The sequence below is a fragment of the Cibotium barometz genome, chromosome 5 (assembly GCF_041138505.1).
Source record: "Cibotium barometz isolate CiBa-2024 chromosome 5, ASM4113850v1, whole genome shotgun sequence".
NCBI lineage: Eukaryota > Viridiplantae > Streptophyta > Polypodiopsida > Cyatheales > Cibotiaceae > Cibotium > Cibotium barometz.
In genome coordinates, this window is record NC_141050.1 from 62,811,575 (window position 1) to 62,828,288 (window position 16,714).

The window sequence follows — 16,714 nt, forward strand, 5'->3', positions numbered from 1 at the left end:
ATTCAAAGGAAATAATTTCTTCATGTGTCTCTTTTCTTTGCATTTGAAACATGCGAGATTATTCCTACTCACAAATTTTGGCTTCTTGCTAGTGTTATTAGAATTTTTTGGTTTTGGTGCAAAAACCATCTTCTTTTTTTTGTCCACTCTTCGTAAAAATGAACGTGGATTTCTTTTCATTAGATGCTGGTTTTGAAGTGTTGGCACCGACCATTTTCTTATAAAAAACCTAAGCTGCTTGAATAGCTTCCTCAGCTGTTTTGACTTTGCCTTTTTTTACTAGCCTTACTTAAGAACACATTGGAGCCTTATTTTTTAGGCTACTTAACTTAAAAGTGAGGTGTAATGCTTCTATAATGCTAGTCATAATCGTTATCCAACAGCAACATAACCTTTCTAAGCCTAATAATCTTAACTCTAAAGTGAGGTGTGATGCTTCTACAATGCTAGTTGTAATCGTTATATGTTTATCCAATAGCAACGTAATCTTGCTAAGCCTAAGAATCTTAACTTTACGACCCCAAAAGGAAGAAGTTGCTTATATTTAAAAGGATGGCCAACTTGTTTATCATTTGCATGTGTTTCGGAAGGAGCAACATAACCTTTCTAAGCCTAATAATCTTAACTCTAAAGTGAGGTGTGATGCTTCTACAATGCTAGTTGTAATCGTTATATGTTTATCCAATAGCAACGTAATCTTGCTAAGCCTAAGAATCTTAACTTTACGACCCCAAAAGGAAGAAGTTGCTTATATTTAAAAGGATGGCCAACTTGTTTATGATTTGCATGTGTTTTGGAAGGAGCAAAATCATTTACATGGATGTGTGCCTCCTTATTTATGCCTTGATTGTCGTGAAATTCTTTAATTTGACAACTTTTCGCTACCATACTAGTGCCTTTATTTGCGGAGAATAGAAAGAGAGTGCGGTGGGTGTGAAATGCTATGGATCAGTAGGGGAGAGAGAGAGAGAGAGAGAGAGAGAGAGAGAGAGAGAGAGAGAGAGAGAGAGAGAGAGAGAGAGAGAGAGAGAGAGAGAGAGAGAGAGAGGATTCTAGCGGATTATACGGATTTGGAAACGGATATCATTTGGGCTTCCAATAGCTTGCATGAAATCCTAAAGCTTTACTGAGAACAAAGCCTAAGCTCACCTTTAAGTATCTTGATATGGGGTGGGGGCTTTTGGAGAGGGTGTCCTTAGCCAGAGGCCTCTCAAGGGAAGGGAGAGTGAGGCTTGGGTACGGCTAGCCTTGGCTGGGAGAGGCTGATAGGTTGACTTTGTCTATTCACATGGGGGGGAGAAGAGTTGTAGGACATGTCCTAGAACTAGAGCTTAGTCTTTACTTGAGGGGTACCTCCTAGAGGGGGGAGGGGAGGGGGGTTTATATAGGTGCGAGGAGGGGGTGTTGCGCCTCATGGTGGAGAGGGTACCATCAGCGGGGACAAGTGTGTCTGGGTGGGGGTTGCCACATGTGGAGAGAGTGACAAGAAGGGGGGACAAGTGTGTCCAGGTGTGGGCGCCATCTGGGTAAGCTGCATGGGCACTAGGTGCGTGGTGAGGGAGCACCACTTGTCCTGGAGGGGTCTCGAAGAGGTGTAGTGGGCGGGGGGAGGTGGCAAGGGGGGTATGTGCACCACTTGTCCACGAAGGGTCTAGAGGGGGGAGGTGGTAGGGGGTATGTGTAGGGAGGCATGTCTCGAGGGGAGGATGGCGGGCATTGTCGAGGTGTGGTGAGTGGTGCGCTCGTGGATATGAGGTGTTGTGGGCAGTACATCCGTATGCGTGCATGCATAATTTAGCGAGAAATGAGCTCTCGAGTGTTTGGGGGAGGCGTCGCAGGCATCGTATCCCACTCGGGTGAGGATCGTGGTGGGACCCTCCATGCATGTGCCTAGGGGCGTTTATTGGGGTTTTTTTAGTGAAATTGCTCAGAGCTGCCTCGGGACCTCGTGGGTGCTTTCTGTCCATTGTTTGGACATCTGGAATGCTGTTAATTTTGGTTTAAATCCGCTAGATTTGAAAACTTAACGGGTCGATTTATGCCACTTCGATTACTCAAAAAGATGCTTAATTTGTAATCACCTCAAAAAATCAACTTCCTAGGGATAAAAAATAATAACTATATGCAACCATAATGAAATGCGTGAACTATATTTGCAATGGATATGCCACATTGTACTTAATGTGCTATATTTACAATGGGTATACTACAATTCTCATTACCTAGCCATTCAGTTAGACACTCGTTTGGATTACCATTGATTGCATCCATTGATCGCATCGAATTCAAATCTACTTATATTTCTAATGGCTCTGGGTATTGGCAAGTTTCTTATCTTGGGAAAATTCACACTAAAACATGGTTTGATGATTTCCATCAGTAGAAGAACAACTTGAAACTCTCTTGGACAAATGAGGATGCTATCAATAAGGCTCATCTAACACCATGCATTTTGGAGCCCCTCTAATTCCTCATCATGGAAGGTGGTAAAGAGATTTCGTCTTTAGTGGATTCGACTGCCCTATTGTTCCCTGAAAAGTTAGGAACCAACACTTTTGAAGTGACATCATTAGGTTGTGTGAAATTGCCAAAGCTAGTTAATGGTTTCCAATTGAAGCCCCATTTTGGAAAGTTACCCCAACTGGTCATTATTTAACGAACCCTGAATTCAATACATTACTCTGTGTGCTAAAAGTTTTAATCTATGTGTGCATCATCTGTCGTGGGGGTGGGAGGGGTGACGCAAGCAATTTTTGTACATTTAATTTGCCTTTATTTTTGCTTGATTTTATCATTAGTATGTCAGCACCATGTCTTTGCCTTCATCAATGCGTGATTTGCTTTCAACTATCATTAAGTTTAGTTTTGGGGTTCATGGGGAATTACCTTTGTAATTCTACTAATCCTTGTGCACAAGTAATACAATTGTAAGCCCTTTTTTGAAGACTATACAAGTTACACTTCAAAGGCTAAATACATACCCTAAAGTGCCCCTCCTATCTTAGCTACTAGTCCAATCAACATTTGTGTCGCCTTGCATTATCAATGTCGAGGCTTTCCTAAAAATATGCTATGCCCTTCACATGTGAGGATCCTCTTTACAACATCCAACTGTGGCTTTCTAGGATCCTGCATGAATTGCCAGCCTAGTAATGATTGAGAGATGAAGCTCCCACCAATCTATCTACACATGCAATACAAGGCATATTGCTTTTGGGTTATCCATAACCTATCTTGGCCTTTGACCAACTAAACACCAATAAAAAATTTGAGCTCATGACCTTCGTCTCAAATATGTTTGGAGCTGCCACTACTTACACTATTGCTTAATGCCTACTTGCTTCTACTATTGTTGCTTTTACTGCTATAATCTCCCTGCACGAGTGCTTGCTTTATGTTGAGCACACAATACTATGGGGACGAGTCATTGGTTACCATTAAAGATTTCTCCATATGCTTCCTATAACAAAAGTTTTGTTCATTGTGGTCGATTCCACTTGGTTGGGTTATTTGAAAAGCATGTATACTATGCTTTTTTTTGGGGGAAAAATAAGTATTTATACTTATTGTATTTACCATATAAAAGCTGCCATTTACAAAAGGTCCCTTTTTACACCTACCATATCCAGCCTACTATGCTTTTAATCTTACGCTTGGAATCACCAGGTTTTGAACAAATCGAGAGCTATAAATTGATTTGTAAAGAGAGAATAAATATAAATTATCTTTATCTCTATTGATATTATTAATCGTGGTTAAGCAAAAAACCCCTAAATTTACTTGTTATTCAGAACCGCCTTAGCATAGCCTTAGTTTATATCGTGTACCTAGCGCGGTGAAATGCTTTCTGCCCTGGCCAATGGTAAGCTACAGTCTCTCGTGTCTCTTGATCTGAAAATATTGCGGCCTCTGCGAACGAACAATTAGGATTTCCAGTTGACAGGGTTTCTGCGTGTACAGTTTTATCTGGAACAGGTTCTTAGGTTTTCCGACTGTTCACAGTATGTGGTAAGCTTGCGAGAACAGGGTGCCGCACGGTTTATATGCAAACGAGTCCTGGCGTGCAGTTTCTGCAACAAACTTCTGGGGGTGCAAGAGCTCTTGAGTTCAAGAACAGCTTTTTTCCGGCTGTGCATTTGACATCCCGATCGTCATCACAGATTCTTTTTCGTCGAAAGGTTCTGTCCTTTTGACCTTCATTACGATGATGTACAACGCCACAGGGCCTCCAGGGGTGCCTATGATGCCCCCTTTGCCTCCTCAGCCCCCTCTCCCGCAGCAGTACCCTCCGCAGGCTCCCATGCCACCACAGTATGCCGTGCAGCCTGTACCACCACCCCCACTGCCTCCTGTGCCCGGCTCAGAAGTTGCAATGGTAGACTCAGAAGCTCAGTTAGAGGAGAAGGCACGCAAATGGATGCAGCTGAACACCAAGCGATATGGAGAGAAGCGAAAGTTTGGCTTCGTGGAGACGCAAAAAGAAGATATGCCACCTGAGCATGTCCGAAAGATCATCAGGTATGTCTTTGCTCTCTGTTTTAAGGTCAATGTTTCAGATAGATGTGGGTACGGGAGATCCTAGGTGGACCTTGTTGGTACAATCCTCTGGCACACCTAGGGTCCATGCTACAGAAGAGTTTAAGTTGTCTCAGGCCTTCTTTTCCTTTCCCAGACCACCAAGTCAGGCTTGACTGGTTTTGTTAATTATCGTTGACAGATTAGTAAGCCAGTTGATGCCAGCCCTACCATGTTTTTGCTCGTGGTTTTTGAATTTATATAACTAATTTTCACCACCACTGCTTTGGTTTTGCAGAGATCATGGAGACATGTCCTCGAAGAAATATAGGCATGACAAGCGTGTGTACCTTGGAGCGCTAAAATTTGTGCCTCATGCAGTATACAAGCTTCTTGAGAACATGCCAATGCCTTGGGAGCAGGTATTCTATTCAACATTATCTCAATCAAGGCATCTTCGGCCTTCTCTTCTTCTAGATGGCATCTCATGTAGTACCAGCACATTACACATGTGCACTGCCCTCTCTCATGCAGACCCTTTGTGATGATGCTATAGCATATTAAATATACCAGGTTTAGCATGTGAACTAGCTGCAAGTGTTTATTTATCTTTTCTGTACATTGCAAAAAGGTTAAAGTCAATATGGAAGATTGTATGTGGTGCGCTATCTTTTTGCATGTTTATGGGGTGCTATTGTTTTCGGCAGTTTGTTTTGTAAGGTTTTGATGCTTGGTTATAAGCTTGATGTTTCTGCTCTTGTATGTGGCAGGTCAGGGAGGTGAAAGTATTGTACCATATTACTGGTGCCATCACATTTGTGGATGAGATTCCATGGGTGGTGGAACCAATTTTTTTAGCTCAGGTAATCTGCTTGTGAACCCAATCAAGTTCATTGCTGCATCAGCTATACTGAATGTACAAGGGCTGCTTTCCATCAATGAGTAATGATGCTAATGCTGCGTTGACCTTTTTGTATCCGATATATTTCACTACTAGTTACATGAGTATGCTTTTGATGATTGCTGTGGATGGGTTCTGGAATGCTGGAAGAATTTTGGATATTTTTAGTGGGTTTGTTAAGCTGGATTTACAATATTGACATGTGGGGAGCCTTTAGTTTAGCTTGAAACTTAAATGACATTGTGGGCTTTGCAGTGGGGTACGATGTGGATCATGATGAGGCGTGAGAAAAGAGACAGACGCCACTTCAAGAGAATGCGGTTTCCACCTTTTGATGATGAGGAACCCCCGCTGGATTATGCAGATAACCTGCTTGATGTCGATCCACTGGAACCAATACAACTTGAGCTAGATGAGGAAGAAGATTCTGCTGTTTATGTGTGGTTTTATGACCATAAACCTCTGGTAAAGACAAAGTTGATAAATGGCCCAAGTTACAAAAGGTGGCAACTATCCTTGCCAATCATGGCGACCTTACACAGACTGGCTGGACAGCTGCTGTCAGATCTGACGGACAGGAATTACTTCTATCTATTTGACATGGAATCTTTCTTTACTGCAAAAGCTCTGAACATGTGCATTCCAGGTTCGTTTTTCTGTCAACTTTTTAAGTTTGTCTTAGATACTCAAGTACCTGTTTAGCTTTGTGGCTTAAATTTTGTGATTTGGATTGCTTTGGGGCCTTTGAAGAGTTCAAATGATCTTATTCTTTTTCATGCAGGGGGTCCAAAGTTTGAACCTTTATATCGTGATATGGAGAAAGGGGATGAAGATTGGAATGAGTTTAATGATATCAACAAGCTTATTATTCGGTCCCCTCTCCGAACTGAGTACAGGATTGCTTTTCCTCACCTGTATAATAACAGGCCCAGGAAAGTAAGGCTAAGCATTTATCATACCCCTATGGTGATGTATATCAGAACTGAAGATCCTGATTTGCCTGCCTTCTATTTTGATCCTCTTATTCATCCAATTGCCCATTATAAGACCAATCGAAGGGATCAGAAACTCTCTGAAGAGGAGGAGGATGAGGATGTTGAGTTTAAGATTCCTGATGAGTTTAATCTTCCAGATGGATTGAATCCTCCTGATGAGTTTAGGCTTCCTGAAGGTGTTGAACCTTTACTCCAAAGTGTTTCTTTGTACACTGATACCACAGCTGCTGGAATTGCTCTACTTTTTGCGCCTCGACCCTTCAATATGAGATCTGGACGCATGAGGAGAGCTGAAGATGTTCCCCTCGTGTCTGATTGGTACAAAGAGCACTGGTAAGTATGATGTGAAGTAGCTCCTAATTATTAGATTTTTATTGCACTGTAATCACTGTATTTAATTAAACTTATGAGAAAGTGTCTGCACTTGTTATTTACACTGTTTAATGTTTTTTGTTAAATGCAGCCCTCCATCATATCCAGTCAAGGTGAGGGTCAGCTACCAGAAGCTGCTGAAGTGTTTTGTTCTCAATGAACTGCACCATAGACCCCCCAAAGCTCAGAAAAAAAAGTACTTATTCCGCTCTCTGCGAGCTACTAAGTTCTTCCAAACTACTGAGTTGGACTGGGCTGAGGCAGGATTGCAAGTTTGTAAACAAGGTTACAACATGTTGAATCTCTTGATACACAGAAAAAATCTGAATTATCTCCATCTGGATTACAATTTCAACTTGAAGCCAGTCAAAACACTTACAACAAAAGAGCGAAAGAAGTCTCGTTTTGGGAATGCATTCCATTTGTGTAGAGAAATCTTGCGGTTGACTAAGTTGGTTGTTGATGCCAATATTCAGTTCCGGTTAGGAAATGTGGACGCATTTCAGCTTGCAGATGGGTTGCAGTATACATTTTCCCATGTGGGTCAGCTAACTGGGATGTACAGATACAAATACAGACTCATGAGGCAAATACGAATGTGCAAGGATTTAAAACATTTGATTTACTACCGTTTCAACACTGGGCCTGTTGGAAAGGGACCTGGATGTGGGTTTTGGGCACCCATGTGGAGAGTCTGGTTGTTTTTTCTCAGAGGTGTTGTTCCTTTGCTTGAAAGGTGGCTTGGCAATCTACTTGCGCGCCAGTTTGAAGGCCGCCATTCAAAGGGAGTTGCGAAAACTGTGACCAAGCAGCGTGTAGAAAGTCACTTTGACTTGGAGCTGAGAGCAGCTGTTATGCATGATGTTTTGGATGCTATGCCTGGTACGACCCCCTTCCTTTTTTATTTTTTCTTCCTCTGCCCTTCTGCCTTTATGGCTGGTTTAGTTCTTTGACATACTCAGGCCTAATTTTTTTTTTTTCAATTGTGTTAGAGGGCATCAAACAGAACAAAGCACGCACTATCTTGCAGCATCTCAGTGAGGCTTGGCGATGTTGGAAAGCAAATATTCCTTGGAAGGTATGCGGCCTCTTAATATGAGGAGAGCTAGCTTATTAGTAGGTTGAAACATGAGTATGGTTGATTTCATCAAGCATTTATGTGAAAAGTTGACGATGAGGATTTGGAATAGCTTTTAATCACTGATTAATGTTTTAATCTGCTGCAGGTTCCAGGGCTTCCAGTACCCATTGAGAACATGATTTTACGGTATGTGAAATCTAAGGCTGATTGGTGGACAAATGTAGCACATTATAATAGGGAGCGAATTCGTCGTGGTGCGACAGTGGATAAGACCGTGTGCCGGAAAAATCTTGGAAGGCTGACTCGACTGTGGCTAAAGGATGAACAGGTGGGTTTTCGCTTTGAGTGATTAATTGGACAGCAGAGTGTGCTCTGGATTTATCGTCTTCTTATTATAGAGCTGTGTTTTTGAAGTTGGAGTCTATGTATGCAGGAACGGCAACACAATTATCTCAAGGATGGGCCATATGTAACTCCTGAAGAGGCTGTTGCAATATACACTACCACTGTGCATTGGCTGGAATCTAGAAAGTTCTCACCAATCCCGTTCCCTCCTCTTTCGTACAAGCATGATACGAAGCTTTTGATTCTTGCATTGGAACGGTTGAAGGAGTCTTACAGTGTAGCTGTACGGCTTAATCAACAACAACGAGAAGAGCTTGGTCTCATTGAACAGGTAACTCTTTTCTCAGCAGGTTCGACATTATGGTTGTTTGTACTACATTATTAAGTTGCTTTCTATAAGTAAGTGTTCCAGTCTTGAGGAGTTTGTGTGTTCAAGTACACTACTTTATAAGTAAAGGACAGGAATATTTGCTCTATATTTTGGAACATTGTCAAGATATTTATGGTTGCCTTTACTGCTTGCTTGGCAGGCTTATGATAACCCACATGAAGCTTTGTCCAGGATCAAGCGTCATCTTTTGACACAGCGTGCCTTCAAAGAGGTAAACTGTTCAAAGCTTGCAGTCTTGTCACATTTTGACTCTTTTTCCCTCAGTAATTTCTTTTTGTTGTAATATCTTAAGCAGATTTTGTAGAGGTCTCCAAATTGATATAACCAGTGCTGTGGATGTCTGGTTTCAGGTTGGCATAGAGTTCATGGACTTGTATAGCTACTTGATACCGGTTTATGAAATTGAACCCTTGGAAAAGATTACTGATGCATATCTTGATCAATATCTGTGGTACGAAGGTGATAAGCGACATTTGTTCCCAAATTGGATCAAGCCGGCTGACTCTGAACCACCACCTTTGTTAGTCTACAAATGGTGTCAGGGCATCAACAACCTGCAAGACATTTGGGATACAAGTGAAGGGGAGTGTGTTGTCATGCTGCAAACGAAGTTTGAAAAATTCTTTGAGAAGATTGATTTAACCATGCTCAACAGGTAGCTCTCCTGTTCTTTTGAAAAGTGTGCTGCTGCATGGGATCTTTTTTTTGAAGTTGTGGCTGGTGCATGGCAATGTACAGTATCATAAACATGGCCATGTTATGGCCTTGATTTCAGGTCGGTAATGTGACATTCACCATTTTGCAGGTTATTGCGTCTGGTTCTTGACCACAACATAGCAGATTATGTCACTGCAAAGAACAATGTTATCCTTTCATATAAGGATATGAGCCATACCAATTCTTACGGTTTGATAAGGGGCCTACAGTTCGCATCGTTTGTCGTGCAATATTATGGGCTGGTTTTGGATCTTTTAGTGCTGGGCCTCACCCGTGCAAGTGAGATTGCTGGTCCCCCTCAAATGCCAAATGAGTTCATTACATATTGGGACACAAAAGTTGAAACGCGTCATCCTATACGACTGTACTCAAGATACATTGACAGAGTGCATATCTTGTTTCGATTCACCCATGAAGAGGCACGTGACCTTATCCAGCGTTACCTGATGGAGCACCCAGATCCAAATAATGAGAATATAGTTGGGTACAATAACAAGAAGTGCTGGCCACGGGATGCGCGAATGCGGCTCATGAAACATGATGGTCTGCCTTTTTTGTATGCTTGCAACATATGATAGCATTTTTTAGTCTTGCATCGAAGGAGAACTAATGCGTGCGCTAATTTTTGTCTTTTTTTTTTGACAGTCAATCTTGGGAGGAGTGTATTTTGGGACATAAAAAATAGGCTACCACGTAGTATCACTACGCTGGAATGGGAGAATAGTTTTGTCTCAGTTTACAGCAAGGACAACCCAAATCTTCTTTTCAGCATGTAAGCGCCTTTCCTTTGATCTTGTTCTCTGCAAACATCTCTCTCTGTCATTATGCATGGCAATTTCTTTGCATTAGACAACCCGAGTGTTTGTGATGCTAGGCTTCTGAATACTTCCTATGGCCTCAGGTGTGGATTTGAGGTCAGGATTATGCCCAAGCTTCGGATGTCTCAAGAAGCTTTTACAAATAAAGATGGTGTGTGGCATCTGCAAAATGAGCAAACAAAAGAGCGTACTGCTGTGGCATATCTGCGTGTAGATGATGAGCACTTGAAGATCTTTGAGAATCGAGTGAGGCAGATTCTGATGTCATCGGGATCAACTACATTTACCAAGATTGTCAATAAGTGGAATACTGCTTTGATAGGTACGATTTTAGTTAATGTATACATAGTTAAGGTTGCAGCATACTAGTTTGTTTCCTTTTTAATATTTTTTCCGTTTTGTACAGGGCTCATGACTTACTTTCGGGAGGCAACAGTTCATACTCAAGAATTGCTAGACTTACTCGTGAAATGTGAGAACAAGATCCAGACTCGTATCAAGATTGGATTGAACTCGAAGATGCCCAGCAGGTATGAAGTTGTTAGAATTGCAACATCCAATCACAGTAACATTTAAGTTTTGTTGAAGGCTTTGTTAAAGGTTCTAATTTTTCTGCATATTGTAAGCAGGTTTCCGCCTGTTATTTTTTATACCCCCAAGGAAATTGGAGGATTGGGTATGCTGTCCATGGGTCATATATTAATACCACAAAGCGATCTAAGGTATAGTCAACAAACAGATGTTGGTGTGACCCATTTTCGCAGTGGAATGAGTCATGAAGATGAGCAGCTGATTCCAAATCTTTATCGTTACATACAGGTTAGCACACCTGAGTTCTGTTATGCTATCTATATGTATTAGTTTCCTGGGGTTATAGCATATTTTTATGATTTTACTGTAACCTTCTTTGCAAGTGGCTATTTGAAAAGTAAAGGACCTGTGGTTTTTCAGTCAGAACTGTTTGGAGTCTAACTGCAGCTTTCATATTTTCAGCCTTGGGAGAGTGAGTTTATCGATTCACAGCGTGTGTGGGCTGAGTATGCTTTGAAACGGCAGGAAGCTCAAGCACAGAACAGGAGATTGACATTAGAGGATCTTGAGGTACTTAACACAGCTAGCTCTCTGATGTGTAGTCAGGAAGTGGAAGGTTTGGGTTAATCTCATTTCCTTCTGATTTTTGCAGGATTCTTGGGATCGAGGTATACCTCGTATCAATACTCTCTTCCAGAAGGATCGGCATACACTTGCCTATGATAAAGGCTGGCGAGTGCGGACGGATTTTAAGCAGTTTCAAGTTTTGAAGCAGAATCCGTTTTGGTGGACACATCAGAGACATGATGGAAAGCTTTGGAACTTGAATAATTATCGCACGGATGTTATTCAAGCATTGGGAGGTGTTGAAGGCATTCTTGAGCATACTTTATTTAAAGGAACCTAGTGAGTATTTTACTTTGATAAGTCATTTTTGTTTTTGTCTTTAGTCATCTGGAACATTTATTCACTTTTGGACTCGTAAGCAGCAGTGCATGAACACAAGATTTTGTTTCGTTTTGTCAATGATCCCATATGCCTCATGGTATATCAGGTGCTTATCTAACTGTGTGTGTATGATTCAGCTTTCCAACCTGGGAGGGTTTGTTTTGGGAGAAAGCCTCAGGGTTTGAAGAGTCAATGAAGTACAAAAAGCTCACAAACGCGCAGCGGTCAGGTCTCAACCAGATTCCGAATCGGCGGTTTACCTTGTGGTGGTCTCCAACTATCAATCGTGCGAATGTATATGTTGGTTTCCAAGTGCAGCTGGATTTGACAGGAATATTCATGCATGGGAAGATTCCTACTCTCAAGATCTCCTTGATACAGATTTTCAGAGCCCATCTTTGGCAGAAGGTTCATGAAAGTGTTGTAATGGATCTCTGTCAGGTTTTAGATCAAGAACTGGATGCTCTTGAGATCGAGACAGTCCAGAAGGAGACTATTCATCCCCGAAAAAGTTACAAGATGAATAGTTCCTGTGCAGACATACTTCTATTTGCTGCATTCAAGTGGCCCATGAGCAAGCCAAGCCTTGTTGCTGAGTCTAAAGATGTTCATGATCAAAAGCCTACCAACAAGTACTGGATTGACGTACAGCTGAGATGGGGCGATTATGATTCTCATGATATTGAACGTTACACAAGAGCCAAGTTCCTGGATTATACTACAGACAACATGTCAATTTACCCTGCCCCAACAGGTTTGTGGGATTTGTTTTGTACACTTTTTTTCCTGGGTGTTTCAGGAGCAGCAGAAATTTCTCTTGCAAACATTTACACATTTAATCTTGTGATTTTTACAGGAGTGATGATTGGTATTGACCTGGCCTACAATCTGCATTCTGCATTTGGGAATTGGTTTCCTGGCTCTAAGACTCTTCTAGCCCAAGCTATGAACAAGATCATGAAGGTAGCACATTTCTTTATTTGTACTAGTGTACAAAGCTGGGAAAAAGTGTTTATTTTGGGTCTCATAAGATTCAGCTTAGCTTTTGAGTATAAAGGTCCTACACTGTAGTGCTGTCACACTTCTAAACTGTAGTGTTGTCACACTTGTAATCTTGTCATTTCAAACATCTTGTCTTGTAGAGTAGGCAGGCTGTTATTTTGTGAACGTTTTTAGATCTTTGTACATTTTATTTTTAAGTAATGAGTTTTCTTTAAATGGCCCACTGCAGGCAAATCCAGCTTTGTATGTGTTACGAGAACGTGTCCGCAAGGGTCTGCAGCTTTACTCTTCAGAGCCCACAGAGCCATATCTCTCATCACAAAATTATGGAGAGCTCTTCAGTAATCAGATAATTTGGTTTGTCGATGACACGAATGTGTATCGGGTCACCATACATAAAACTTTTGAAGGAAATCTTACTACGAAGCCAATCAATGGTGCAATCTTTATCTTCAATCCGCGAACAGGACAGCTGTTTCTGAAGGTTATCCACACCAGTGTATGGGCTGGACAGAAGCGTCTTGGTCAGCTAGCAAAATGGAAGACTGCTGAGGAGGTTGCTGCTTTAGTTCGGTCGCTACCTAATGAAGAACAACCAAAGCAAATCATTGTGACAAGAAAAGGGATGCTTGATCCATTGGAAGTGCACTTGCTCGACTTCCCTAACATCGTTATTAAGGGAAGTGAATTGCAGCTGCCTTTTCAAGCATGCTTGAAGATTGAAAAATTTGGGGATTTGATTCTGAAAGCCACAGAGCCTCAAATGGTGCTCTTCAATATTTATGATGATTGGCTAAAGACGATATCATCATACACTGCTTTTCAACGGTTAATATTAATTCTTCGTGCTCTGCATGTGAACAATGAGAAGGCAAAGATGCTTTTGAAGCCTGACAAGACTATCATCACAGAGTCACATCATATTTGGCCCAGTCTCTCAGATGATCAATGGATGAAAGTCGAAGTTGCTTTGAGAGATCTCATCCTTTCTGACTATGCCAAGAAGAACAATGTGAATACTTCTGCCCTTACACAGTCGGAAATAAGAGACATAATACTTGGTGCCGAAATAACCCCACCATCTCAGCAGCGGCAGCAAATTGCAGAGATCGAGAAACAGGTGGCTATTCTTGTTTTGTATTTGTTAGTAAGTGTATGTTAGATTCAGCTAATGTTTCCATTGACCTGCTAACCCCTATTGCTATTTTGATAGGCAAAGGAAGCTAGCCAACTCACTGCAGTCACTACAAAGACAACCAATGTCCATGGCGATGATTTGATTGTAACAACTACCAGTCCATACGAGCAAGCAGCATTTGGTTCCAAAACTGACTGGCGTGTTCGAGCTATATCAGCAACAAATCTTTACCTTCGTGTGAACCATATTTATGTCAACTCTGATGATATCAAGGTATGTGGAGAACCAGTGTGTTTTTGAAGCTAGCAGCCCCTTTTTTTTTGGAGGGAGGGGGCTATTAAATGAGAAATTGCTTGAATTTAACCTCGGAATGATTTACTGCAGGAATCTGGCTACACTTATATCATGCCCAAGAATGTTTTGAAAAAGTTTATCTGCATAGCCGACTTAAGAACTCAAATTGCTGGTTATCTTTATGGCTTAAGCCCACCTGACAATCCACAGGTAAAGGAAATTCGGTGCATTGTTATGCCTCCACAGTGGGGCACACATCAGCAAGTGCATCTGCCTTCTGCTCTCCCCGAGCATGAGTATCTTAATGAGCTAGAACCTTTGGGCTGGATGCACACACAACCAAATGAATTTCCCCAGTTGTCTCCACAGGTAATTTTTACGCCTCGTATCTTCACATCATCCATCAAAAGTGAACAATTGGTCTTTTGTAATTCAAAGCTATATCAACTCGTTGAACTATTCTATTCATGAATTGAATCTTCATTCAGGAGATTCCTTGCAGTGATGTAACTCAGGAATTAGATTTGATTAGTTGGTTTTTTGAGTTGTTTTTTCTTTTCTGTTACCAGGATGTGACTAGCCATGCCCGAATGCTGGAAAACAACAAGTCTTGGGATGGGGAGAGGTGCATTATTCTTACCTGCAGTTTTACTCCGGGGTCTTGCTCTTTGACTGCATACAAATTGACACCCTCTGGTTATGAGTGGGGTCGTCTCAATAAGGACAGTGGGAGCAATCCACATGGTTATCTTTTGACGCATTATGAGAAAGTACAGATGCTTCTCAGCGATCGGTTTTTGGGATACTACATGGTATGCAAGTGTTTGATGCTAAGTCTTCTCCCTGCGATATGAAAGGAAATTAAGAGTAGAACTGTACGATAGTCACCATTAGCTGCATGAAATGGTAGACAAAGTTGTGTTTAATGCAAAGCTGCTATGCACTTAATGTTGTCTGTGCAGTTTCTAAAAGTCTGAGGGTGTTGGCTTAACAGGTTCCTGACAATGGCCCTTGGAACTATAATTATATGGGCGTTAAGCATTCAACAAGCATGAAGTATGGCATAAAGTTGTCGACACCCAAGGAATACTATCATGAGGAGCATAGGCCAACTCACTTTTTAGAATTCAGCAATTTGGAAGAAGGAGATCATGTGGAAGCAGACCGGGAGGATGCCTTCGCTTGAGGAGCACAGGCTGATGGAAATGCAGCAATTTGGAAGATCACGGAAGCAGACCAGGAGGATGATGTTTACTCTCTAGTAATGGATTGTATATTACCTTGAGCATATGATGTTGGACTCGTTCATCAAAAAGATGGGGTTTAGAAAGTCAGACCCATGTATGTCCAGTATCCTTCTTGCTCGAATTTTTCGACATCTTGTATCAGCCACAGTTCGGATTTCACCAATTTCTGCTGTTGATAATCTTTGTAATTGACAAAATTTTGCTCAACTTCTCGTTCGGACAATGTTCTGTAATGCCTTGATCATGACAAAATGTGTTCTTCTGCCCACTAAGGCTCGGGAAGTAGCCCACCTTAAGTTTCGAGTTTCAGTTTAGAAATAATATAAAGGCTAGAGGGTGAGATGAGCTGTCCTTATTGCAGAATTTTTTTAGCCACTTAACATTGGGATTCTCATAATAGTAGCTGGCTTAGATCCTCCTCGTTCTTTCGGGTTGAATACTAATTGGTTGTCAGCAGTTCTGCATAAGGTTTTTACTGTGCAAGTCAAGGCAGCGTCAATATGCTGATGCAGCTGGGGATAAAACCACCCTTGAGAAGACTACCTACATTTGGCATACACAAATAACTGTTTCTCAGCGGCTGCGTTTTCAGTGGTTATATAGATTTCCAGTAACTGATACTTAACTTTGCCGATGAGTAGCAGGAATGACACCCTTCCAATGACACATACGATTTATGGTTTTGAGGAGCAGAGGAGCTAACGGAAAGTATTGATTCAAGGTTATTCCTTAGAGCAATTAAAATTATGGCTGTGATTGCAGGAAAAGTTTCCCTACTATAGCTCTTTAATGTAACAGAGCATCCTGCCCTCCAAGAGATAAAGGGTGAGTACGAATTTGATCCGAACATTTCCAAAGAAAACCTCTAATTGGATTTATGTGGTGGATCTTGATAACTGAATGAGAGGAATAAATGCTTGGACGCTTGTGCCTAATGATGTTTAGGTAGGAGTTCTGAAAGGTTATGTGATTCTCTCTGATAGCATTCAAGCATCTCAGTAATATTAAAGCGAACTTTGCGTTTGAGTGCTATGGCTTGACCACGTTCTGTTGTAATGATAGATGGCCCTGTGATTCTTTATAATAATATGATCTCAAATGGTGTTCTCTTGATGACTTTTTAAATATGATGCTACCATCTTAGGGGTCTGACCCTGCAATATTGCATCATTGCATGAGATGAATGGATTATCCGAGAACAATCTTCAGCCAGGTACACTTGATGCTATTGATAGTATTATATAGTTGGTTCCGTTTGACAACATGGGGCGATCAACACAAGCAACTACCACAAATTCGTAGATACTGAGATGCCCAGTACTCAAAAGTACGTACGAGGAAAACGGTCGGAGTACACATCACTAAGAGGTCAATGTTTTATTCTCAACGTTGTAGAAACATAGGTGAATTTATGGAAAA

At 41.4% G+C, this 16,714-nt stretch overlaps 1 protein-coding gene across 1 annotated transcript; it reads left to right on the top strand.

Moving 5' to 3' along the window:
* Positions 1 to 3,772: 3,772 nt before the first annotated feature.
* Positions 3,773 to 15,502, top strand: LOC147638744 (pre-mRNA-processing-splicing factor 8A). Its single transcript, XM_086798712.1, has 25 exons — positions 3,773 to 4,518; positions 4,814 to 4,937; positions 5,286 to 5,378; positions 5,672 to 6,062; positions 6,198 to 6,744; positions 6,875 to 7,665; positions 7,776 to 7,861; positions 8,010 to 8,192; positions 8,298 to 8,540; positions 8,740 to 8,811; positions 8,951 to 9,255; positions 9,406 to 9,860; positions 9,963 to 10,089; positions 10,219 to 10,457; positions 10,542 to 10,665; positions 10,765 to 10,954; positions 11,129 to 11,236; positions 11,319 to 11,572; positions 11,752 to 12,368; positions 12,471 to 12,577; positions 12,846 to 13,736; positions 13,830 to 14,027; positions 14,139 to 14,417; positions 14,618 to 14,860; positions 15,043 to 15,502. Exons 1-25 carry the CDS (start codon positions 4,205 to 4,207, stop codon positions 15,232 to 15,234), a joined length of 7,173 nt encoding a protein of 2,390 aa, XP_086654838.1. The 5' UTR covers positions 3,773 to 4,204; the 3' UTR covers positions 15,235 to 15,502.
* Positions 15,503 to 16,714: the final 1,212 nt, after the last annotated feature.

Excerpts from the sequence above, each read along its gene's own strand:
- LOC147638744 (XM_086798712.1), top strand. The coding sequence starts at position 4,205 with ATGATGTACAACGCCACAGGGCCTCCAGGGGTGCCTATGATGCCCCCT. Across the intron at positions 4,938-5,285 it reads TGCCAATGCCTTGGGAGCAG|GTCAGGGAGGTGAAAGTATT; the intron begins GTATTCTATTCA and ends TGTATGTGGCAG. Across the intron at positions 10,090-10,218 it reads CCAAATCTTCTTTTCAGCAT|GTGTGGATTTGAGGTCAGGA; the intron begins GTAAGCGCCTTT and ends CTATGGCCTCAG.